Source organism: Sinohyriopsis cumingii, chromosome 11 (assembly GCF_028554795.1).
Source record: "Sinohyriopsis cumingii isolate HCF-2022 chromosome 11, ASM2855479v2, whole genome shotgun sequence".
In the NCBI taxonomy this organism is placed as follows: Eukaryota; Metazoa; Mollusca; class Bivalvia; order Unionida; family Unionidae; genus Sinohyriopsis; species Sinohyriopsis cumingii.
In genome coordinates, this window is record NC_142971.1 from 93657837 (window position 1) to 93682009 (window position 24173).

The window sequence follows — 24173 nt, forward strand, 5'->3', positions numbered from 1 at the left end:
GATAAGACACATAATGAATATTATTTCAACCATTTAGAGCAAATGTTATCTCTAACATGTTTGCTATACTAATAATCAACTTGCAAATATGTCATTATCAACAAACCAAGAGCAATAGTTTGTGTTTTCTTCCTCTCTAAATATCTCCTCTAAACTATATTAGCTATCGAGGCAAAGAATACAAACATAAGTTGAATACACTGCGGCATGTGGAATTTACAACGAAATAACCTATGCAACTTTCGCAGACAAAATGTTGGAAACATGCGTAAAATGAGATAAATGTAGTACATACAAGTACATATTTGCAAATACAATACTTCCTATAATTTCAAAATCGTAATTTCTAATTTATACTGTTTCATTATTGATTAACATGCTTCCTCAAACGGACAAATTAGGAACTGTACACAAAACTCGAAATATAAAATGATCTCCAATGGTGTTAGATACCTCACTGGATTGTCATGACCTGGCTATAGTAGTATGATAATTGCTACAGGAACGTGTGCATTAAATAATTGTGAGCCCCAGTCAGCTTAAACTAGCACTCTAAACCCAGATAATAACTGAAGACTAAATAGATATAAACTTTTTATAAAAACATGTAAGGTATCCAGTTAGAAAACATATTCAGTTAACATGTTAATTCACCATACGGAAGTCTACGATATATTTGTAAGAGGACCAATATTTCTTGGTCTATTCTTCTATTTGTCTATCCCAAATTTCGTCCTTTTGTTCTCCACATCCCCAATTTTCCGACGTGTAGCTCCTTTCATTACATTTCTGTTTCCTTTCGTTACACTTCTTTTTCTTTCTTCTTACTTATATTCTTTTAGCTCCTCTTGTGTGGCACCGTTAAAGCTTCGTTTAAGAATAAGACAAAGATGATAACCCATTGCACACTTGAACTGCCTTCGGGTAATCGACCCACAACTCTCACAGTTTTCCTATATTTTTAATTTGCAACCATCCTTACAATGTCCTATGTACTTACAAAACATAATTGCATAGTTTACACAGCTTTACGCCACTGGATACAATATACGTCTTTATAAATAAATATGGCAATAGTCACCGTCTAAAACTTGATATAGTTATATACAGTAATGTACGACATAATTTGTGAAGTATTTATAATGCATGCGTCATAAGAATTATTACAGTTATAACGAACACAGGGTCTGGGTTCTTATAATTATTAGTTTAATTCTATGCCTGTTACATTCTCATACATGCATATCTAATTCATAACAAAGACAATTAGAGTAATTGAATGCAACATGATCTACCTAACTCAACACATAATTCAATTTGGAAAGGATATCATCTTACCGTTCAGAGCTTTTTCTTTTTAATCGACCCTGTTTCCTTATAGCCAGAACCCGATAGTAAACACGTCCATCTCAAGTGCAATGCCAAATTGAATGAAGTTTCGAATGTATGCCCAGATTTCCCCGGTTAAATGTTGCACTCCGACCCGATATTTGGTTAGCCCTTAGATTTCTTTGCCTGAGTCGTTCGCTTGCATCATTTTAAATTTGCTGTCGGCGCGTCCACTTTTCCAATACCGAATATATAAGAACCCATGCTGTGCCATTAATATAAATGGGCTAAGGGAACGGGATGAAGTCTCTTTGAAAAGTTTTGGCCGCAATGATTGATAACGCCTATATATGGACTCCTAATCTAATAGATTTGAACAAATATGAAATTTATGTTGAGATTAGGATTAATTGTTAGTTATATATATCTTTTTCATTTAACTTGCACACCCCTCAATCTCAATGGTTCTTAGTTTTATTACATTTGTAAATATCAGATTCGTTGCATTCCTGGAAGCTTACATCAATATCAAAGATAACGACAATAAACAAGCGACAGAATACATTTAAAAATAAACCTAAATAAATGTGTAATGTTGTTTTTTTATTTTTTTATTTTTAAATCAAGAGTAGCTGTTGCTTATGCAATAAAATTTTCCAGACAACAATGTAGGGTAACGTATATTATTACAATATCTCCTCATTAATGATATAGAGTGTATCCGTTGCAGCATGAACAGCATTATCAGCCGGGACCACCTTTCGTTGCTTTTAGCCCTCATCCATGAACACCCTGCTGCTAGGTGGCGATAGTGTTGATCAGTCTCGTATTGTTTGTTGTAGGCAGCCAGCTCTTTTCATCAAGCTTCATCCATAGCGATCTAAACGCTTGTTTAGCAGTGGTCTCCAGTATTTGAACCGCAACGTTGCTGTCCTTCTCAAAGACCACAGAACATCTACCAGTTATCAGACCACGTTAGTGTCCCCTCACTGGCTTCTCAGCTGACAATCTTTGATTGTCGACTCTCTTCCTCCACTTTTCGTAGATCGTCCTGGGGCATTTAACTTTGTGTTGCTGATACAGTTCCTTAATGCGCTTTGTGTGACCTGCTCTGAAGCATTGCCTTGTTGTGCATGTTGTCCTCACTCTATCCTTGAACAGGGATCTTCTACTTTCTGCTGATTTGAATGCATAGAACACTGGCCACTTTGTACTAGTTATGACTTCAACGCTTGCAGGAACGATGTTCTTGTCATGCGTACTATTTACAATAATTAGTACCCTTGATTTGGCTACTCTGTAGTTTTCCACCACTGATGACAATGGTACTCAGATCATTCCAGGGTTGGCATAGATCCCAGCTCCTGTGAATGATAGTGCATCCATGCCATCTGTGCAGATACTTGCTGATTACGCTCTCAAAGCTCTCCATATTTCTGCTTGCTATCTCGCATGCAATCAACTGCCAAACCAGTTTAGGCATAAGTCCATTTTGTTTCATCCATGCCTTGAATTTCCGGGGAATATGCTCCTGAACATTACTGTATACCACAACAAGGCACAACAAGGCAATGCTTCAAGTCCTGATCTGTTCATATTCCGCATTCCTTCTTGTGTACCGACGATTGTAGCTGGATGTTGGTGTAATACCTCCTGATTAACTGATATACACTCTCTGGTATACAGTAATGTTCAGGAGCATATTCAATTAACTTGTGGGGTATGTCGTTATACCAAACGTTATTAAAATTCTTAATTCATTGTTACTTGCCAATTTCACAACTGATTACCTAATAGTACATTGATATTTTCCTGTACAAAATGTTTAATACTGTACAAAGACAGGAAAGAACACAAGTCTTGATTCCACTTTTAGAAGCAGATTGATTTCATATTTGGAACTTAATAACCAGCCGTTATTATATACTTAGCAGAAGACGATGAAATACCAAACTTTGAGCAGTATATGCAAGCAATTGTATCATGATAAACGGTGAAATAGATCATTGACGAGGCAACACAGAAGCTATAACAAACTCTCAATGACCATGTCACATGACAAATTCAACTGGAATAAATTAAGAAAAATTTGAATGATGAAATCCACTGTCGTGATTACAAGACTTAAAAAGTCTCATGACATAATTTATGGTGTTCCAGATTTGAGAAGGATTATGTTTGTACTATATCATGGAATGCATACACTGTTGCGATTACAAAATTTATATCATTAGTCCGAATGCTTACTATTGAATATTGTTAAATATATGGTTATGTTAGATCCAGAAAGATGCGAAATGTTTGCAATTACACTTTAAATCTATAAGGACAATCTGCCCTATTTAGGAGTAGTGATTTACGAAATCTGAATATGTCGCTTGGAACTAATTTAGAGTGGTAGATATTTCGACAAATCTGTGTTAGTGGCTGTATAAAGATACAAAACTAGAATCAAAGAATGTAAATCCACCGCAAACGTCCAACAAGAACTTCATTGGTTCTTTTGAGAGAGTTTGGCATTTCAACAATAATAGAACTTAACTTCAGTTTCTAAACTGTCACATACAAAATCATTTTCTCTGTGCCTTATCGACATTTTTGTCTTACATTTTACTATAATTGTTGAAAGTTCTCTAACGAGCATGTGCAACTATATTTTTTCTTTATATATATATATATATATATATATATATATATATATATATATATATATATATATATATATGTGTGTGTGTGTGTGTGTGTGTGTGTATATATATATATATATATATATATATATATATATATATATATATATATATATACGCACGTGGACCAATTTACAACAGTATTTTGTATATCTAATGGTCAATATAAGTATTATAAGGTCCACATTCACCAAGAGGAGCGACGTTTTATGATTGTCTTCGAAGAGAAAGATAAAAGGTAAATTGGTATAATTAACTTTGTTTATTTTCTGAGATTTACTAGTTAATCTTTTTAGCAATAACTCATCTCCTCGCAAAATTGTAAATATTTCTGGCTTAAACGAATGCACATATGAAATCAATTTGTTTTCCGGGGAATTTCCATATGTCAATATCGGGGTATTTATTGCTTTGTTTGAAAACGTATCTCAAAAGTAAATTGATCCGTTTTCCTCCAAATATTTATGTGTAGTTTTAACCGTGGCTGTTGCTACTGCAATATATCTAGCCTTTTTGTCCACTTTGAAAATTAACTGTATTAAAAACTGGAGATATCTAAAGTTAAAAATGCATTGAGATATATGTAGCAGTTATGTTAATGTCGTTCGTTTGCTTTTATATATCGAATCCATTACTAACTTCGATGGAATTATGCAAGCTAACAACTGAGCAATCACGGCCCTATGTCATTTTTATAAGATTAACAGGCAAGAAAGGCAGTTGTACTAAATGATACTGATATAAAAGAACATATTTATGCTCTGTGTGTTTCATATTGTGAAAATCTAAAATTGCTTAGCATATTCTTTCCTTGCAAATATTTCTTTCAAAGTGTTCAAAGTCCTGTAATACATTTTGCGTATAAAGTAAAATTCAAAATCTGTACTCAGACATTATATAATTTCAAATTGTCCAGTTCGTTGCTTTTATTTTCCAAAAGTACAGATCAAATGTTTATTCCGTGGTGTGCATCATTTAGCATGTTTGTATCATTTTATAATATTCGTTACCATATTTATAACTAAGGGTATTTCCCACTCGGTTTCTCTCTCTCTCTCTCTCTCTCTCTCTCTCTCTCTCTCTCTCTGTGTTAAATATTGAACTACGTGCAGCATTTTACAGGTAATGAATCCAATTCAACTTTCTTCTTCAGTATAATTCATTTGTTTCACTAAATACCTGGACGATTGTTGTAAAATATACCTTATACCAACTCTCTTATCTTTTGGAATTTTTTTCGTATGTGGTTATTACTGGTAATTTACAAGACCTGAGTGATTAACATATAAATCCAATGTAAAAAAATGTCCAGTATTTTAGATCAGGTCATTTCAAGGGTTGCTCGTCGTAATATAAATATAAACATATATATATATATATATATATATATATATATATATATATATATATATATATATATATATATATATATATATATATATATATATATATATATATATATATATTTGCACTGACAGACACGGAATGTATTTATCTGAGTGTGGAATTCACATATAGTAACTTATAATGCAGGTCTAAGTAAACAATGATGCCAAGACCCACAAATGAAAACTTTTCGTAAATTACCAGACCTTGACCCTAAGGTCAAGGTGTTAAGCGAGTGTGTCGACTAATGAATAGTCTAACTTTGTAAAGAGGAACCTTCGAAATCCATCAGATGGCCTGAATAGAAATATGCACACGTAGATACGTGAGCCCAAAACCTTAGTGATAATTTTCATGCCTGTGACATTGACCATGAGGTCAAAAATGTGAATGATTCATATAGCTTCACGATGACAACTGTTAAATTTAATGAGAATCGGTCAAGTAGTTTAAGAATGTATACAAATGAAACGTATTCCAAACTTTGAATAAAACGTTCACGACACCATCGCCGCTGCTTTCATAAAAGTATTTGATATTTAGAGCTTCCTAATAACTTGACAATGAAAAGTTGCTGAACTGCTATGAAGAGACTTAGCGGCGAAACATAAGCTGGCTAATGTGGCGTAAGTCTAAGGTTTCTAAGGACATATATGTGATTTAGAAATCTTGGAAAACTCGGGAAAACGGTTTGGGTGGATGATTAGAAAAAGCCTAACTTCGTATACTTAACATTGCGAAGGAACAGCACTGTTTGAAAGTGCAGATAGATGATCCAGTTCCCTGTATATTTGAATATTTAGCGTTCTAACTGAAATTATTTACCATAAAAATGTTGACAAGTTTAACGTTCCTGCTCACACAATTATACACATTTCACGCTATGTCATGGAAATGGATAGTAACCATACTAAATGGCGATTTTCACGACTAGGGAAACGACGACTATGCATAACTGTAATTACCCGGACGTGGTTCCCATCATTCTGCAAGCGACCTGGGCTTCTTTCTCCGTGAAGTGGTCATCACACACTGTTCCCCACTGACCATGATACATGACTTCAAGGCGGCCTTCCACAATGCGACCTGCAGAAAATAATGATGATGTTAATAATAATAATAATAATAATAATAATAACATCAATAATGACAATAATACTGAAACTGCTTTCTTCACACATACACAAACACGCACAGATAGATAGATAGATAAATAGATAGATATATAGATAGATAGATAAAATAGGGAGAAAGACCGAGAGACAGAGACAGACAGAGTCGGAAGGAGAGTTACTGTTGGCTAAAGCATCTCTCTTCAGAACTAGCTGTGCACCATGTGCATTCTGATCAATTACCTGTTGATTGTTTTCCTGGTTACATTTCTATTTACAGTTTGCATTATGATCTCACCTATACATCCAAAAGTACATTTTGTTCTGCAAACAATAGAATATGTACTTTTGGTCAATGATGTCTTGTCTGTCTTTATTATTGTTTCGCCGTAATTTTGATCAATTACAAATATACCATTTGTAATGCTTAGGGTTTGTAATTAACGAGCATTAAATTAATAGCATAATTGGTTTATGATCTTGATTTCTAAATTGTCTGTATACTTTTATTTACTTTGTAAGAAATAATGTATGAATGAATACCAAGATCTTCTTGAAGTGATAATAACAAGTCAACAAGTGAATTCGTTTCAAACTAGATTTGTGCAATGCTATTCTAAGGTTTTCAGGCTACATAATGTATACGAAAGAGTTCATTCCTAAGTAGAACATTGTTTTAACATTTATATTAATTTCCAAGTCATCACCACTAAATAGTATCTGCAATTATTCCTTCACCAACATGACCAAATGTTCGTGTTGCTGTGAAAGATAAGAAGATTAACGTATAACGTTTCTCATACAGCTTGAAAGTCATAAATATTCATCTCAACTCCACAATCTTGATCAATTCATTTTGCAATATATATATATATATATATATATATATATATATATATATATATATATATATATATGGTACAATTATTTCAGTGAGCAATAACAACATCAGATTAATATGTGAATTAGCAGTTATAACTTGGTAAAATACGATATCAGTTTACCAGACGGAAGAGCACAAGACACAATATACAAGATGAAAGATAATTATAACTTTTTGAAATGCAGCTGGTATAGTACTACAAGAAATTCTCTCATCAGAGACAATAATCAGAAAAGATTTACTTGTAACTCTGGGGAAAAAAAACTTATAACAGGAGGTTCGATATAAAATCACAGAAGGATACATTTCATACTGAATACCTAGGAAGACACGACTTTCCAATATTATGTCTCTGATATCACTGAATATAATAAGAGGATTACAACAGCCTTTAAGGAAAACTATAAAATAAATAAACAAAATAGAAACAGACTTTCTACCAGCTTTAAAAGAGTGCAGATTGCATGGTGGAAATGGTTAAGACTGGTATATATTTTCTAAGAAGTAGAACCATACTTGAAAATGATTATACGTTGGAAAAGCTTGAGGTTTTGGTTTTGTAATATAAATAAAAATCATCGAAATTCATAAAACTTGTCCTTTTACACATCACGATTCCTGGCACTGGCGAATTCAAATATTAAATATAATGTGCATTGGGATGTTTGCAGAATCGCAAATTCATAGCACAATTTATATTCACAGAAAGAGAAAGAAACGGGCACCGACGTATAATAATTGTTGTGGATGAAGGCATCTATAATTGCTTTCGAATAAAGGATTTATCAAACTGGTGTTTTTTTCCGATATGCCAACCATATCCATATATAACTCATTTCAATGCCGAAATACAGCTGTTCAGAATATGATTATAATAACAACAATTGCTTAAAACAAAACATTTCTTTTAGTAAGGACTCTATTATGAACATATCTAAAATAAAATGGCAAAGAATTTGCCTTACAAAGGTCAGTCAAATTTGTATACAGTTCTCAGACTATCTGAACATTAAATATTTTATACTCAACAATCATAAACAATTATTTGAAATTAGACATTTCATTTTTCAAGAAACTAACTTGCCACAAATCGCGAAATTGTTCTCTAGTTTTCGAGGATGATGTATATCACGATCCATTATGAATTTAAATGTCTCATTTACCTACATGACAGATACTTCAATGTTTTCTGAAATCTCGGCAGATTTTATGCTGTCTTTTATCAATAATCGCAATATAGGTCCATCATACTACTTCTGTTTAGTTGGGCAAGCTAATTATTTGACTTTGTAAATAGATATAGTCGACTTAGAATTAATCACAGACTATTACTTACCTAAATATTTGATCGAAACTTAGTGGATGGCTAAGCTACCATATTACCAACCATATTACCAACCAGAGACGCTAAAGCAATTGCATTATTATCTCTAAAACGCTTTTTCATGTTGTAACTGGATATCTCCACCAGAATGAAAGGTTAATTTATGGCTAAGAATTTGATCCATTATGAATTTAAATGTCTCATTTACCTACATGACTGATACTTCAATGTTTTCTTAAATCTGTCTTTTATCAATAATCGCAATCTAGGTCCATCATGCTACTTTTATTTAGTTGGGCAAGCTAATTATGTGACTTTCTAAATATATATATATAGGTATAGTCGATTTAGAATTAATCACAGACTCTATTAGTTACCTAAATATTTGACCGAAACTTAGTGCATGGCTAAACTACCATATTACCAAGCAGAGACGCTATAGCAATTGCATTATTGTCTCTAAAAACGCTTTTTCATGTTGTATCTGGATAATATCTCCACCAGAATGAAAGGTTAATTTATGGTGTTATGATGTATTTGACTAGCACAAAATTAGTAAATACTTTAAATATCCCCAAAACCAGATTGACATTCGTAGTATTTATTCATTGCTCCGTAATGGGTTCACCATACCAACTTGGAGTATTTTTTTTATTTCGCGTGCGTGTTTGTTATAAAGTTAAAAATGATAAGATCAAATGTGTGGCCCTTTTAGATCCATCTGTGGCAGAATTCATTATTTCGCTCCATATTTGATTGGACAAAATAACTCTTATTTTGTTCTTCTTTTAATTCATTATGGTTGCAAAATAAAAATATTGTATTATTCCTCCAATCGCCTACTATTAATTCCAGAGCACTCTATTGTTTATCTCTCTCACAGTTTGTCCGTTATTAAATGTTTGGAGAGTACTGTAACATATTATTATTTCATATAAATCTGTATTATGTCCATTACTTTCATAAATATAGTTTTGTAATGGCCATTTATTTAATGACATTTTAATGCTAATAACATGTGAATGAGTCATGTATAATTCATACGACGTTTAGCTCATAAGTTTCAAGGTTAAAATCTACTGTAATGGTTCAGGCATACATCACATGATCCAACCGGGACATTATTTTTTGTAGAACGTCAGACAAACATATTTCCTGATTGTTTAGAACTGGAACAACTTATTTATTTACTACAATGAATATTTAGAAAAAAAAACAGGCAATTCATTTAAATCCCTAGGTATTGCATTTTGTTACTGACTATTATTTTTCTGTAAAAGAGATTAATTCTCGCAATCAATTATTCGTAAGGGCATTAATACTTTGTAAGGGTTATTAGGTGTATTGATTCATTTATTTAATTTCAACTAATTCGTTGGAGTTATTGTGCTACAGCATTCATGTAAAGATAATTTTATAAAAGCTGTACAGAATTCATATGAAAACATTCAAAGACATTTGGATTTATAAATATATTGGGATTACCGGGAATTCATATAAAGATATGTTGATTTATAACATCATGATTCTTATGTCTTTTTGGTACAGCAGTACGATATAGACATTATCCAGAATACCATTGGAAATTATTAGGATTACTTGAAACTATTAGCGCTCATATAACATTTAGAAAAATAGGAATTCGTTGACCAGTCGGTAAGTTATTTTTAGTTCTTTCACTTTGTATTTTAGGGAAATAATTTTATTTATTAAATAATACAAAACAGTTTGGCTTTGCTCTTTGTTCTATCATAGATAAGAGTCATAGCAACAGCATTATATCAAGGATCAAGTCTCTGCTTAATCAAGATATACACATTTAACATCTTTTCTTGCTTTCGTAACTGTTGGATTTTTGTCATCTTTCAGCACCACTATGTGCCACAGAAAACGTTTGTAGTATAAATGTGCTGTCCATACTCATATAATTCTCAAATTCTTATCATCTATTGTCTTGCATATTAATATATTATTATACAAAATGTCTACTTGCTGCGTCAGCTATTTTCGGCTAACGTACATTTTTAATATACTTCATATTAAAAATCAAGTAAATCATTATTGACTGATCTGATGTGAACTAATTGTATTGGTTTTCTCTAGGGTTTGTAAAGACGATCACTTGGAATTGTACGCTACGTTTATGATGTAACGATTACTTTTACACCTATCCCTTTATTTCTGCTAATTAATATGATAATAGTACTCTTTGTAAATTCGTGTTGTGACAAAAATCAGTCACCAAGAATCGATGACTGCATTGATAAAATTGGAAATGCCAAGTCTGTCACCAATTCTGAAAGTATTTTGTCAAATTCCATAAAGAAAATTTCAGCATTCGTGATTCCAGATGGACTGTTTCAATATAAAGTAATGTCGCTTGGGATAAATGATTCGCCCAGTATTTTGCAACGTTTAATGAACATGATTATATCTGGTCTAGATAATTGTGATGCTTATGTCAATGATGTCATGCGAAAATTCCTTGACAGGCTCTCTCTGATGCAAATTTGACAATTAATGTATCCAAAAGTGAGTTTTGCTGTGCTTGTGCAACATTAAATTGTTTATTGATGCAAGTGATCTTTGGGTTGGATCGGTATTAGGTCTAGTTAAACCTATAGAAGATACGGTCAAGACTATCTCTGAATTCCCTGGGCAGTAACAAGCACATGATGCGATAGTTGGGTATGTTTTGATAATATTGGAAATTTTGTTCCATAATTGCTGGACACCTGACAAATGCATTGAGCCAGAAATCCATTGGTCCGAAAAAAATATCAGGAGACTTTTGATAAGGTAAAGGCCATACTTTAAATGCACAGTTCTTACAGCTACAAGTTTCAGTCAATCATTCAAATTGTTTGTTGATGCAAGTGATGTTTGGGTTGGAGCTGTATCGATTCAAGAAGACAAAAAGGGTGTGCATTATCCTGATTGCTACTTTTCTAGGAAATTAAATAAGCACCAGAACAAGTATTCCACAATTGAGAAGGAATGCTTTGTTTTGATAATGGCAATACGACTGTTTGAATTCTACAACTGTTCAGTTCCTACTCCGATTATTGTGTTTAGTGATCACAACCCCCTTGTTTTCATTGTCAAGATGAACAAGAAAAAATCAGAGTTTATTTAGGTAGAGTTTGATGACGCAGGTATATAACATTAACATCAGGCACATCAAGGGAAAAGACAATTTAATAGGAGATTAACTTTCACGTGCAAATAAATATATGGTTTCAGGTATACTTTTTGTCATTCATAAAACTTCATCTATGTATAAACAAACTTCGCATGTATAATTAACTAATAATAAAACGAAATGGTTATTGCTAAAATCTTTTTTCTATATGAGTGGAAGAGTTATGTACGTTTGATTTCCTTTGTTTTGCTATATATTTTTATATTTTTATTTTTCAATACATGGTATTGTAAGGTAACGTTGTATGTTGGACTTGACGTAGTACAAAATTGAGTTTATTTCTGCTTGACCCTGATTGACTTTTTAAATGTTATTCTCTATAAACAAGAAATACATTGCTCTATTATGCTTTATGTCTATGGGTTTAAAATAATTAATATTAATAATAGAAGAGGTAAATATGTTTATCTGGTTCCAAGTTTTGGAAATTTTTAAGCAAGTTTTACATATCTAGGCTATTGTTATGTAAACATTAGGATCATTCTAGAAGATAGTTTTCCTTTTGATAATAGTTTTTTTTTTAGAAAATGTTAATTGCGAACTGAGGTCAAGTAGAGAACTGTGTAATCATGCAATTGTGCAGACTTGGTCATTCGTGCTTTTGCATCTAGCACTTCCAAATTGTATATTATATCTTGTGACCGGTAGTTTTGGGCTAGAATTTTTTTGGTTCAAATTACTGAATTTAAGTGATTATTTTCTCTGGAAATAAAAAAGTACCATATACAGAAAAAAGTGAAAGACAACAAGCTTTGTAAAATGTAATACATAATCTATTTCCCTAGAATACAAAGTGAAAATGAAAAAAAAAACTTAGATTAATGTGAACTGAAACCTTTAAAAATCAAAGAATTACAAACACAAGTCGTAGTCATTTAAAGTCCAAAATAAAATTAAAAATCCAGAAAAAATCCAAAACTGAAGGCGGTGACGTGTCTGTTATAGATCTTATTGTGTTGATTTGCCAACAGTCTTTTGTTGAATCACAGTAATATAATTCCAGGTTTGAATTCACTGTAAATCCCAGTGAATGTGTATATCCAATAATTGTATCAGAGCACGTTTGTATTTCCAGAGAAAATAATCACTTGAATTCAATACTTTGAAAAAAGATTCCTGCTCTAAATTTAAAAAATACTGGACCCAACATGCAACCTTATTCTGCTAAAACATAAATCACGAATGACCAAGTACTGCCAGTTGCAAGATTATATAATTCTCTACTTGACCTCGGGTCACAATTATCATTTTCTAAAAAAAAAAAACATTGCCTAATGGAAAATAACCTTCTAGATTGATCCTGATGCTTATAAAACAATAACCTGGATCATGTATAATTCACCTAGAAAATTGAAAAATTTTGAAGCAAATAAATATATTTACTTCTTTTATTAATAATGATACTGATTGTAAACCTATACATATAGAGAATAATTTAGCTATGTATTAGTTGTTTACAATGAATAAAATAAAACAAATAAATTCAATTTGGGTCAAGCAGAAATTAACTCAGTCTAGGACAAGGTCAAGTCTAACATACAATTTTACATTACAATAGCATGTAATGAAGTAAAATAAAACTAACAAACAAATTAAATATATATAACACTGGAAATTGTACGATACTGTTTCCCTTCGTTCAGACCAATCTTAGAAATGTGTTTTCTTTTAATACTGTAAGAAATGTATTTAGGTCTTCTTTGATAGGTTTCAAAACAAGTCCGGATATTATGTTTGTATTTACTGATGCCAAATCTAAGACGACAATGCCATTACATGTCCAGTAGTATCTTTTCCTTGAGGCACTCTTATTTTATAATATCTCTCCTTTGGCTACTTTAATTAACGCGCAGGACCCTTCCCCTTGCTGGTTAGCAGGGTCAGCTCTGCATAAGTCTTTCTTTATTCCTGAAGCTATCTTACCTTTTTATTTTTTAAACTTACATGTTTATTCCGTTCTATTTATTTCTATCTATTTAAAACAAACTATCTATCAGATATGAACATGTTTAAAAGGTCCGAGATGGACTTAAGCTGATAGTACAATTATGAGTAATTGAAACCTTAAGATATAAATTGTACAATTCGAACGCTTGCAACCAAATAATGTATCTAAATTAATTCAAACAAAGAAAATAAAGAATATCTAATTAAATATATAAACAATAATTGCACTATTAAACACCACTGAATGTATTAAGTGTTGCAGCACTAGAAGCATTCAGAAAAGTAAAACATATCGTATACGAAGTTGAAAATACTCTTTATTTCGTCAAATTATTTATGTCGTAAATGATTAAGTTTCATAACGGATAAAAGTGTTCCTAACAAAAATATCAATATATGTCATGCCATTCCTTCTCTCTATTATGAACTGTATGACACAGAATAGTAAGGTAACTTGTTTTCACTTAACGAGCACTGTGTTCGTGAACAATAGTAATAACAGATTCAAAAACTATAAATGTCATTCAGAGAAAACATATTAGAAGATAATAGAAAAGTGAAGGTTTGAAAACTGCTAACCATATCACTGACGAATAAATGGATCGTACGTTTTAGCCTGTTTTAGATTGCATGCTCAATCTGAACAATACGATTAGATGTACACTGCAGTAATAACACATCGGTCACAAATGTGGTCCAAAGCAAAAGATATCCGTCGATAATAATTTGTCATGGGCATATATATTTTCAAATATTTTTTGCATCGTGTGTTTCTTCTATTTATTTTGAAAATAAATTTTGATTTTTATCAAGAATGCAATCAATGGAGCCCTAGGTGCGGATAAAGTTAATCCTAAAATAAATTGATTAAAATTCACTAACGTATCAAGAGTCAATTGATTTCTTGCAATTTTTTGTTATGCCTGTCTGTCATTCATTCGCATAATCAAGTGGTCAAAATGTTATTGCCTGGATGGAAACATTTGACAAAGCATTAGAATATTAGCTGATGATGCAAATACCGGATGTATATACACATTAATGAATCAGTTGATCATTTCTGTATTATTATACTTGTTACTCAAGCCTTAATGGTTTGAAGTATTCCTATGTTATTATTCTGCATTGCCTTCTAGACTTTTGGTATGGATTTATAAAGTTGTATACTTAATTTGCTCGCTCAGTCCGATTTTCCACGGAAGCATTTGTTTCCTGCTAATTTGTGCAGTTTCGACCATTCTTGTCACATAGCAGTTTTTATTTTGATAATTTATAGCAGTCCTTTCTTGCTGGTCTATTTAGTGTGTGGGTCAAATAAAAGAAAAAAGAAAAACACATGTCTTGAGATAAAATAAAATATATTAAATACTGGTTCGTGCTAGGTCGATGTATTGATGCAAATTTTCTATGTTAATTCTCGGACGGTGCAACAGAGTGGTATCAATTCGGACCATCTTTACCGAACTTTCAGCGGGTATTAAATATCCGTGTAATGCTATTCTAAACAGTGAATGACGCGTTCTTCTATAATATTTATAAACGTATGCAATATTTTCCTCGTTGATTGACGAATATTAAAAGCGTTATTTCTTTCAGTGTTTTTTCACGATATGGATCAGTGACGAACTTTAATTGAGTCGTTTATAGCTTTGAATCAGTTATCTAATTTGGAACTACTAATTGAACTTGTTATATTGTAACAGAGGAACAGCATTAGGTACTCAGGAAGAAACCAGTTATTTTCCACAATTTCGTCGTTGTACATACCTGTGCAGGTTTCGGTTTCCGAGCAATCCCTGTAATCTGCGGATGGTCCATCGCAGTAAGTTCCACCATTTGAGGGGTGAGGAAATGTACATGTTCTGGTCCTTGTTTGTATACCTGATCCACATTTCACGCTGTTTGGGCATGTGCTCCAGGCCGTCCATGAGGTCCAGTCACCATTTACTGAAATGACATCTCTGGTATTTACTTTCTTTCCCCAAAATGGCAAATATTAATAATAGTAAATTTGAAACAATACTTTCTGTTATCATTTGACTTTGAAGGAATACATTACCTAATACAAAGCTTAGGCATTATGAGGCAAGAATCACACGTAAAAGATATTGAATACAAGGATGCATCAAATGCAGGGTACATGTTAAATCCTAACACAAATGGTAAGTCGATGTTAAACAAATCAATTCACCATACATTGCCCTTGGCCTGTTTCTGATTTTTTAATTCTGTCTATGATTTAGACATATTCCTATCAGACTTCAGCTTAAACTATGTTCCATTTCTCAGATTAGACAAGAAAGGTATAATATGTTTTTGCTTTCATTTATTAACGTTTTGCTGCTTTGCTTGAAACTTTATTGAAGCTTTTCATTCGCACAACTGCTATTTTCAATTAGTTATATTTATACAACTTACTGTGCTTTTCGACCTACCTGAGGGTTGTGGATGAACTGTAACATTTCAATATGATGTCAACGTATCGATGTTTGGAAAATACCGGTTTACTGTAGTTTTTGTTTGGGGTTTTAAGTGACATCTACTCAAGTAGTTTGTTTAGTAGCGAGATATTTGGACTAAAGTGCCTTGCTCATAGACAAACAACGGTAACTGATCCAGGCTGACTTCATTGTACAATTCGTAGAAATTATTGTTTTATCAGTATTATGTTTCTAATTAATGTAGGTGTATCCAAATGATTCATGCAAGTGGATTGTAAAGAATACTATACCCCAAAAGAACGGGAATAAACAGCAAGAAAGTATCGGGCTGTTTTGTTCGAGGTGTGATCGAGATGCATGAATATTGATAGTTACAGAACGGTTGGTACAATAAAGATAAGATTAAGTGCTCGGTTCTAAGGGCACATAGTTGTAGCCGCCCGGAGGCATTGTACACTTTGTTGAAATTCACGAAACGAAAGATGCATTACATACATTTTAACAAGGATATATCATTTCCGACATGTCAGTATATGTCAACGAGAAACAGTGTAAATCGCTAGGGTTATATTCAATACCAATCGATCAACATTGGACATCATTTCCGTTACAATGTCGGATGAACGGAGCAGCAATAAACTTGTGTAAAACTTTTAAAAGCTAAAAGGGTTCATATTCGGACAAACTTTAAATTTTTGCTGCTATGTATATGTCATTTGATTTTTTCAAAAGTTTTTATAAACTTTCTTTTATTATGGTATATGCTGTATTAATGTAACATTGTATTTTGAACTTTAATTTTTCCAAAATCAAATTTATTTTGTACTTGACCTGAATTATTGATTTTTATTGGGTAAAAATCTAATAAATAGATAACATAATCATTATGTACTTGGGTTCAATATCAATATCATTATTAAAAAGAAGTAAATTGTTTATTTCGGTCTTTGTCTACGTTATTGGAATTTTCCTACAATTTACCTGGTGTACCTTACATAGTCCATGTTATTTATTATAATTTTAGTAACAGACGTTAGTAATAGACGTTCTACTTACAACAAACGTTTTATCTTGCAAACAATGGAACTTTCTAGAAGGTTATTTTCCATTATGTAATTTGTTTTATGAATTGTGACCTGAGGTAAGCTACAGAACTATATAATCTTGCAAATGAAAATATACTCATTCGTAGTTTAAGATCTAACATAATACATTTTGTATTATTGTTGTGTCAAGAAGTTCATTTTGGCTGGAAATTAATTTCTTCATATGATTCAATTCAGTGATTTATGTTCTCTGGAAATACCGAGTGCTTATAAAACAGTATTCTTGATCAGAGTTCTTCACTGCTTTTTATAGCGAATTTCAATATTCAAACATGAAATTATATTACTTGCTTACAACAAAATACTGATTGTACATCAACACAATACAGGCCGCCAAGGGCACATCAAAACCTTCAGCGTTGGTCTCAAAATTGGGTTTCCACTAAAGTTCATTCAGAACTTTTATCATTAGGTCGTGTGTCCGTAATTTTATGGTTATATGGGTAATTAATCCGCAATAACTTAAGTTCTCGTTTTATTTTCACTATGTATTCTTTGGAAATAAATTATGCATTAACTTTTACGATGCCTGTTGCTTTTCAACTTTTCTGTTACTTATTTTGAGAGCATGAACTCGAAACATTATCAATATTATATCTATGGGATTGTCAAACATAACTTAGTTGCTTTTTGCAATTAAACACCCTTATTGCACGCTCCTTTGGTTAAAACAAAAGGTGTGATAATGGGGCTTTGAGAGGTTTTATACTAATCAAATAATTAGGCACGAAAGTTGTTTAATACCATGTAACAAAAGAAGTGTCAACGGATACATAAAAGACAGTTCGCTACATCAGTGAAAAGAGTCGTAGCACAGGGCTTTGCTGCACTAGTAATTCAGAAACCTGGACTATGGTTTTAGTTACACACATAAGTTGATACAAACCCCGTATGTTTTTAGTTACACACATAAGTTGACACAGACCCCATCAAGTACGATTTAATATTCATAGCATTTGTTCTGGTTCTTAATTGGTATCTTGCTAGCAAGATAATATATAAAAAGAATGACCATACTTTCTATTCTTTTAAAAACACACATAAAAGATTCTCTACCAGAAGTCAACACATGAAAAATACTTGAATACTGCAATCCAATACATCACTGTATCACATCCACATAGACGCTAGTGCACCTTACATAACGCAACAATAATTCTTACTATATATGGATAGTTAGTCGAATATAACATTAAACAATGAAGCAATGTACGTAGGAAGTGATATAAGGTTGAAACAAGTACACGAACTGGCACATATGTTTGCAGCATGGTTCAATTACTTCTGACTGAAATGGCAATAGGCTAATGATAATTCCAGAAATGGAACCGCTTTCGTCTACACCCTCATGGAGAGACCCGTTGACATAGGAACCAGCAGACCTAACATCACTTTTTATTTTCCCATAAGAAATTGGAGAGTTCTTTTCATGCTGTGCAAAAACTAGTTGAGAAGGTTGTCTGAAGTGTTTTCCAACTCATCATTTGAAAATAATGTCTCCATGAAAGTATACCGAACGTTGTCCGTTCTGTGAGTTCCCAGTTGAGGCAGCAGAAATTGTGAAGCATTTGCTCCATGACAAAGGAATCCTCAAATAACAAATTGTTTCCTCGAGTAAGAAAAACAAATGCACAGACATGCAAAGAAAATTATAGCATAGGTGTTAACAACGTTTTCCAGGACTGTTATGTATATCTATATATAATTATGTAGAACGTGTTCATGGCTGTAAATTGTATTAATTAGTTTTAGTTAAAATTCCGTACCCATATAGGTTCTCTTTAAGATATTAAGAACGTAACATTGCATACGATCTATAAATAGATGATTACGTGCCTGTTGACAGTTACTGATAAGACAATTAGTAGTAAACACGATAACAAGTTGCGGGCTGTTTTTCATTGGGTTTCGGTCAGGTGGCATCTTAGACCAATGAAGTTATTCCCCACTAGGTCACATGAATAGTCATTTTTCAAATTAGATGAGTAGGAAGATTAGCCACGTGGAGATACTTGCGACATATAGTGGTATGAAAAATGAGCAATAAGCTTCATTCCTTTTACGATCCTTAGTTCATGCGTTGAAATACTCTACTGATATGTTTAACGCTTTGTTTAGATATTGTGAAGTGGTCATTGTATTATAATATTATTCTGGGAGTATTGCGAAATATTTAAAGGAGTTCTGGACAGCACCATTTTGAAACGTGAGGACTGGTTTTGGACCAGTATATTCGTGGATCTAAAATCTATACGGAACGTTTTGTTCTTTTTGGACTTTAACAGAACCTTTTCAGGATTAGTATTGCATTTAATTCATGATAATATATGTTCCATTTAAGTTTCCATTTTATATGATTCATACAATGTTAGTTACTTTGTACAAAACTTGGTGTTGTTTTAAGATGTTCCTTAGTTTATGACAACAGGTTCGAAAGAGGAGATTTGGTTTTAAGTTGATTATATATAGGATGATAGCCAATGTACCATAAAGCATTAACTTTCAAATGAACAGAAAAACACATACTGAAGCTAATGCGATGTATATTGTTTGCATGTCTGATGGTCAAGTAGATATTAAAAACAAAGCATGCAAAAATGTTGTAACTATCACTATGTGGCCTAGCTGGTGCTATTTATATATGCAAAGCGCATATTTTTCCAGTGGATAAATATATGTCAAATAATATCAAAGAGTGCTAATTTGTCTCGTAGCTAAATTGGAAATCACTATGTCTGATCTAAATCTGCAAAGGACTGAACACATATACCCTTTCGATTTTCTTTTGTATCCTAATGATATTTCTTTTTTTCTGTGCAACAAAACATACGATAGAACGTTGTTACCTAAACGATTAATATCTTCTCGTGAAGATAATATTTTAAGTGCTTAGAGTTACCGGTCTAATACACGAGGTTAGATGATGTAAAGAGGAACGCAGGTAACTTAACAAGACTAGGTCATTTTGAACTACGAGTGTCGCTGATCGTGCAAATGTACAACTTTGTGATGAAAGATTTTAGATACAATAGATGCAATGGACACTGTATTTGAGGAAAATCATTAAATATAGGATTAAGCATCAATTCCAAACAGTCCCAAATAAGTTAAGATTTAATACATTGGGAGTTCCTATTTCTTATAGAGTGTTCATGGGCCAGTACGTTAGTTCTATTGTGTTATCCGTTATATAACAAATATCATCGTAAGACATCAGTTCTACTGTCATAACTTACTGCGATGTATATGAGTGTTCTGCTGGAACTAGAGCGTATTGTATTTATAGAAACTATGAGTGTCCTCGCACAGTTTAGGCTGTAAGAGCAGTTGCAAGGCAACATCGTTTTACTACACTGGATATTGGCAACTTAAACATGTTATGCCTATTTTATCGTGCTTATATACAGAATAGTAATAAAGTAGAACTATTAAAGCTGTTAACCTCCTGTACTACCACCGCCAACATCATTACCGACAATGTATAATACTATGTTCTCTCAAATAATTAACAAGACATGCAATCACACAATTTTTCTTCTATGCATATGGAGTACTTAATAAATGAATCTTAACACTGTCTTAACTTTCCTAAACGTATATAGAACCCAAATGGCCAAGTTAGGAACGTCGACGATAAAAGTATCATTACTCCATCTTAAATGTGCATTATATATTAGTGATGATGAGCTAAACGCACAATACGCAATACTTAACTGAAGTCTTGTTTTGGATTCTCCAGAATCAGCTATAATGAATACTGAACAACAAAATATGTCTTCGAAATCTCACAAAATATATCACCTTTTATGCTGGACTAAATTGGCATCTACTCTAACGTTTCATTTCAGTAATACCTTTATGCTCACCTTCACAAGATCGTATCTGACAGTTAGAGTACTCTGTAGGCTGGCCATCACAGTACTGTCCACCATTAGCCGGAATTGGATTCGTACATGTCCGATCTCTATGCTGTATGCCATTATCGCAACTGGAGCTGCAAGTCGACCATGATCCCCACCATGTCCAACCCCCATTTACTTGAAGAAAAAATAAATTGATATAACAAATTATTAAATAATGTTTTTATTAAATACTGTATGCTACCCAAAGCAACCGCGCAAATTTCTGTATTTACACTTCAAGAACATTATGAGACTTCTGCTGTATATACATATAAGCTTATTCCATTATTAAATACATTGTTTTTAATTATGAACTGATACAGATTTAACAGTGTATCACATGGCATTCACATTTATGCAAAGATTGAAATGTAATTGCTAATAACTACCTCCATCTTCTGCTGAAAGCTTTGCCATTTACCAAGTAGGGTTTCGTTTATGGCAGTATGTATGTTACTTTTACGCCTGTATTATATTGTCGCAAGCAAATTTTTAAAACAGTACTGTTGACTGGTTAATTATTTATAAGGAATGCAGCACTAACCTGTGCAAGAACTGATTTGACATTCATTATATTGCAACGGATCGCCAACACAGTAGTCCCCACCATTTGCTGGTGTAGGATTGGAACAGGTGCGTGTTCTGTGGCTAATACCCTTCCCACACGTGGATGTGCAGCTCGTCCATGATCCCCATGCCGTCCAGCCTCCATTTACTGAACAAAAGAGTTTCCATACATAAATAATTCCTCGATGTCAACTCTACTAGTCAGTTTGGGTCCTAATTCATAAGCCCTAGCTTTGTTTTATTCAGTCCTAAAACAATTACATTATTGTTCTAATTCTGTAATATGCACCATCCATTCGCTCAATATGTGTGAATTGCATGCTTGATCCACTACATGGCCATCATACTTATTATCATTAAATGATTATCACATCAAAAGACCATGCTTAGAATCGATTTTATTTATAGCCTTCTTCGCGTAATGTACTTTCTATAATGTTTCTGTATAATAATTGATACAAATTCTCAGTTAATGAGAGGTTCCTCAAAAGTGCTAACTATAAGAGAACAATGCAAAGCCTTTTACAACAAAGCCTATCTTTAAAAAAGAACACATGATTAAACATCCCTCTTAACAAATGTCGGCTATGCATGTATATAATTAGTTGCTAATCACAGACAACGCATTGCCTTCGCAAAAGGTCTCCTGGTGGAAGTGAGGTCTAAGGCGATAACCTTTACGGGTCACTGACATATCAGACTATGCGAGAATGTTTGCCAGTAGCTTCCCTTTGGTCGGGGCTTCATTCTGGGTAATATCCAAGGTTCTTCCTCCACCAAATATACTGGACGCTATTTATAGCGTATCATATGATGAAAGTGGGTGGAGTGATTTGGAGTTTTAACGTAGCTTTAACAATTCTGCATTCGTATCTCCACGATGTCTGCAGTGTGGCACTTTATAGTGATGTCTAGTACTGGGTCATCGTGCCACAGACATGTAGCATCATGTCACACCCATTTACATTACCCTGACACCAGATCGGCCAGTCCTAACCCTAACCTCTTAACGGTGAGTGCCAAGCAAGGCAACTGCAAGTACCATTTTTTAAGTCCTTGGTTTTACTCTGTCTGCGTACAAACCTGCGACATCCGGACCTTAGCTGTCTGGTGAAAATGGTTTTAGACCCAAAATACAAACAAACATTGCATTTATTGAAATAAAGCTTCTTTAATACGTAGATATCGGCAACATAGTATAGTTTGATTTAAATAACTATAATGATTTTTCCCCATGCAACCTTATGTACCAATCCTTACAAAAGCACTTTTTAACTTGATAACAAATACAATTGCTAAGAAATATCTTTATCTACCGATCTACCTTCAAACTTACCTTCCTATATACACCGATATTGCATAATTATGTTCAAATATAATTATTTACCATTCAAATGGAAGCATTCTGAGATAAATGAAAACTATTTCGAGTAATCGAAATCGCAGAGAGTTTTGAAGAGGCACGTAGTTGTGTGTAGGAAGATGATTTATTATTCACAATTAGCTATGCTACTATTAAATCGATTTTTGCTGTCCGAGAATTCTTATAGAAATCATGCTGGGTTGAGTACAAGTATAAAACGCAGTTCTTAAAATAACACATAATTATTTTGGGATGCACTTTCCCCTTCTCAATACGGTATTTAATTTGAGACATTCCCTTAAAATAGTAATTAACTTAATTTAAGACATCATTCTAAATGCATTAATTTAAAGAATGTATAATACCTTCTAAAATTCTCACCTGATTCCAAAATAATATTTGTACATGTCAAACGCAATTTATTTGTCATACCTGCGCACGTGCCCTTAGTACAAAGGTTATATTCAATCGGATCCCCAAAGCACATGTTTCCATCATGTGATGGTGTCGGATTGTCACAGTTCCTCCTTCTGTGTGTAAGCCCCATACCACATGTCACGCTACATAAACTCCAGCCACTCCAAACGGACCAACCACCATGGACTAAGAAAATAACAATACTACTACTACTACTACTAATAATAATAATAATAAGAAGAAGAAGAAGAAGAAGAAGCAGAAGAAGTAGAAGAAGAAGAAGGAGGAGGAAGAGAAGAAGAAGAAGAACTTAACCAAAAGAGGCTCATAACATTGAAAATTAATTCTTTACATGGTTTCAGACCATTACCTTCACAAAGAAAGTGAGAATGAGTGCAGCGTCGAAAATAATCGTCTGTAATAAATGAAAATACATTGACAAGTTAAAGTCGAACCCCTGAAGAGGATTCGTCTTAAACAAAATAAAGGATGAATAAAGATTCTCAT

The 24173-nt window shown here is 32.9% G+C and overlaps 1 protein-coding gene across 2 annotated transcripts in view; it reads right to left on the minus strand.

The window, feature by feature from the left end:
* Positions 1-24173, minus strand: part of LOC149789020 (coadhesin-like) — a 43387-nt gene that overhangs the window by 803 nt on the left and 18411 nt on the right. Inside the window, exons 11-15 of one of the 2 annotated variants that reach the window (XM_089975182.1) lie at positions 23682-23852; positions 21864-22034; positions 21284-21454; positions 15638-15817; positions 6368-6488 (exon numbers count right to left, since the gene is read on the minus strand). In XM_089975182.1, the coding sequence (XP_089831308.1) occupies positions 6368-6488; positions 15638-15817; positions 21284-21454; positions 21864-22034; positions 23682-23852 (814 nt within the window). Of the gene's footprint in view, positions 1-6367; positions 6489-15637; positions 15818-21271; positions 21455-21863; positions 22035-23681; positions 23853-24173 lie in introns of both variants that reach the window. The other variant, XM_089975181.1, reaches the window with a different exon arrangement.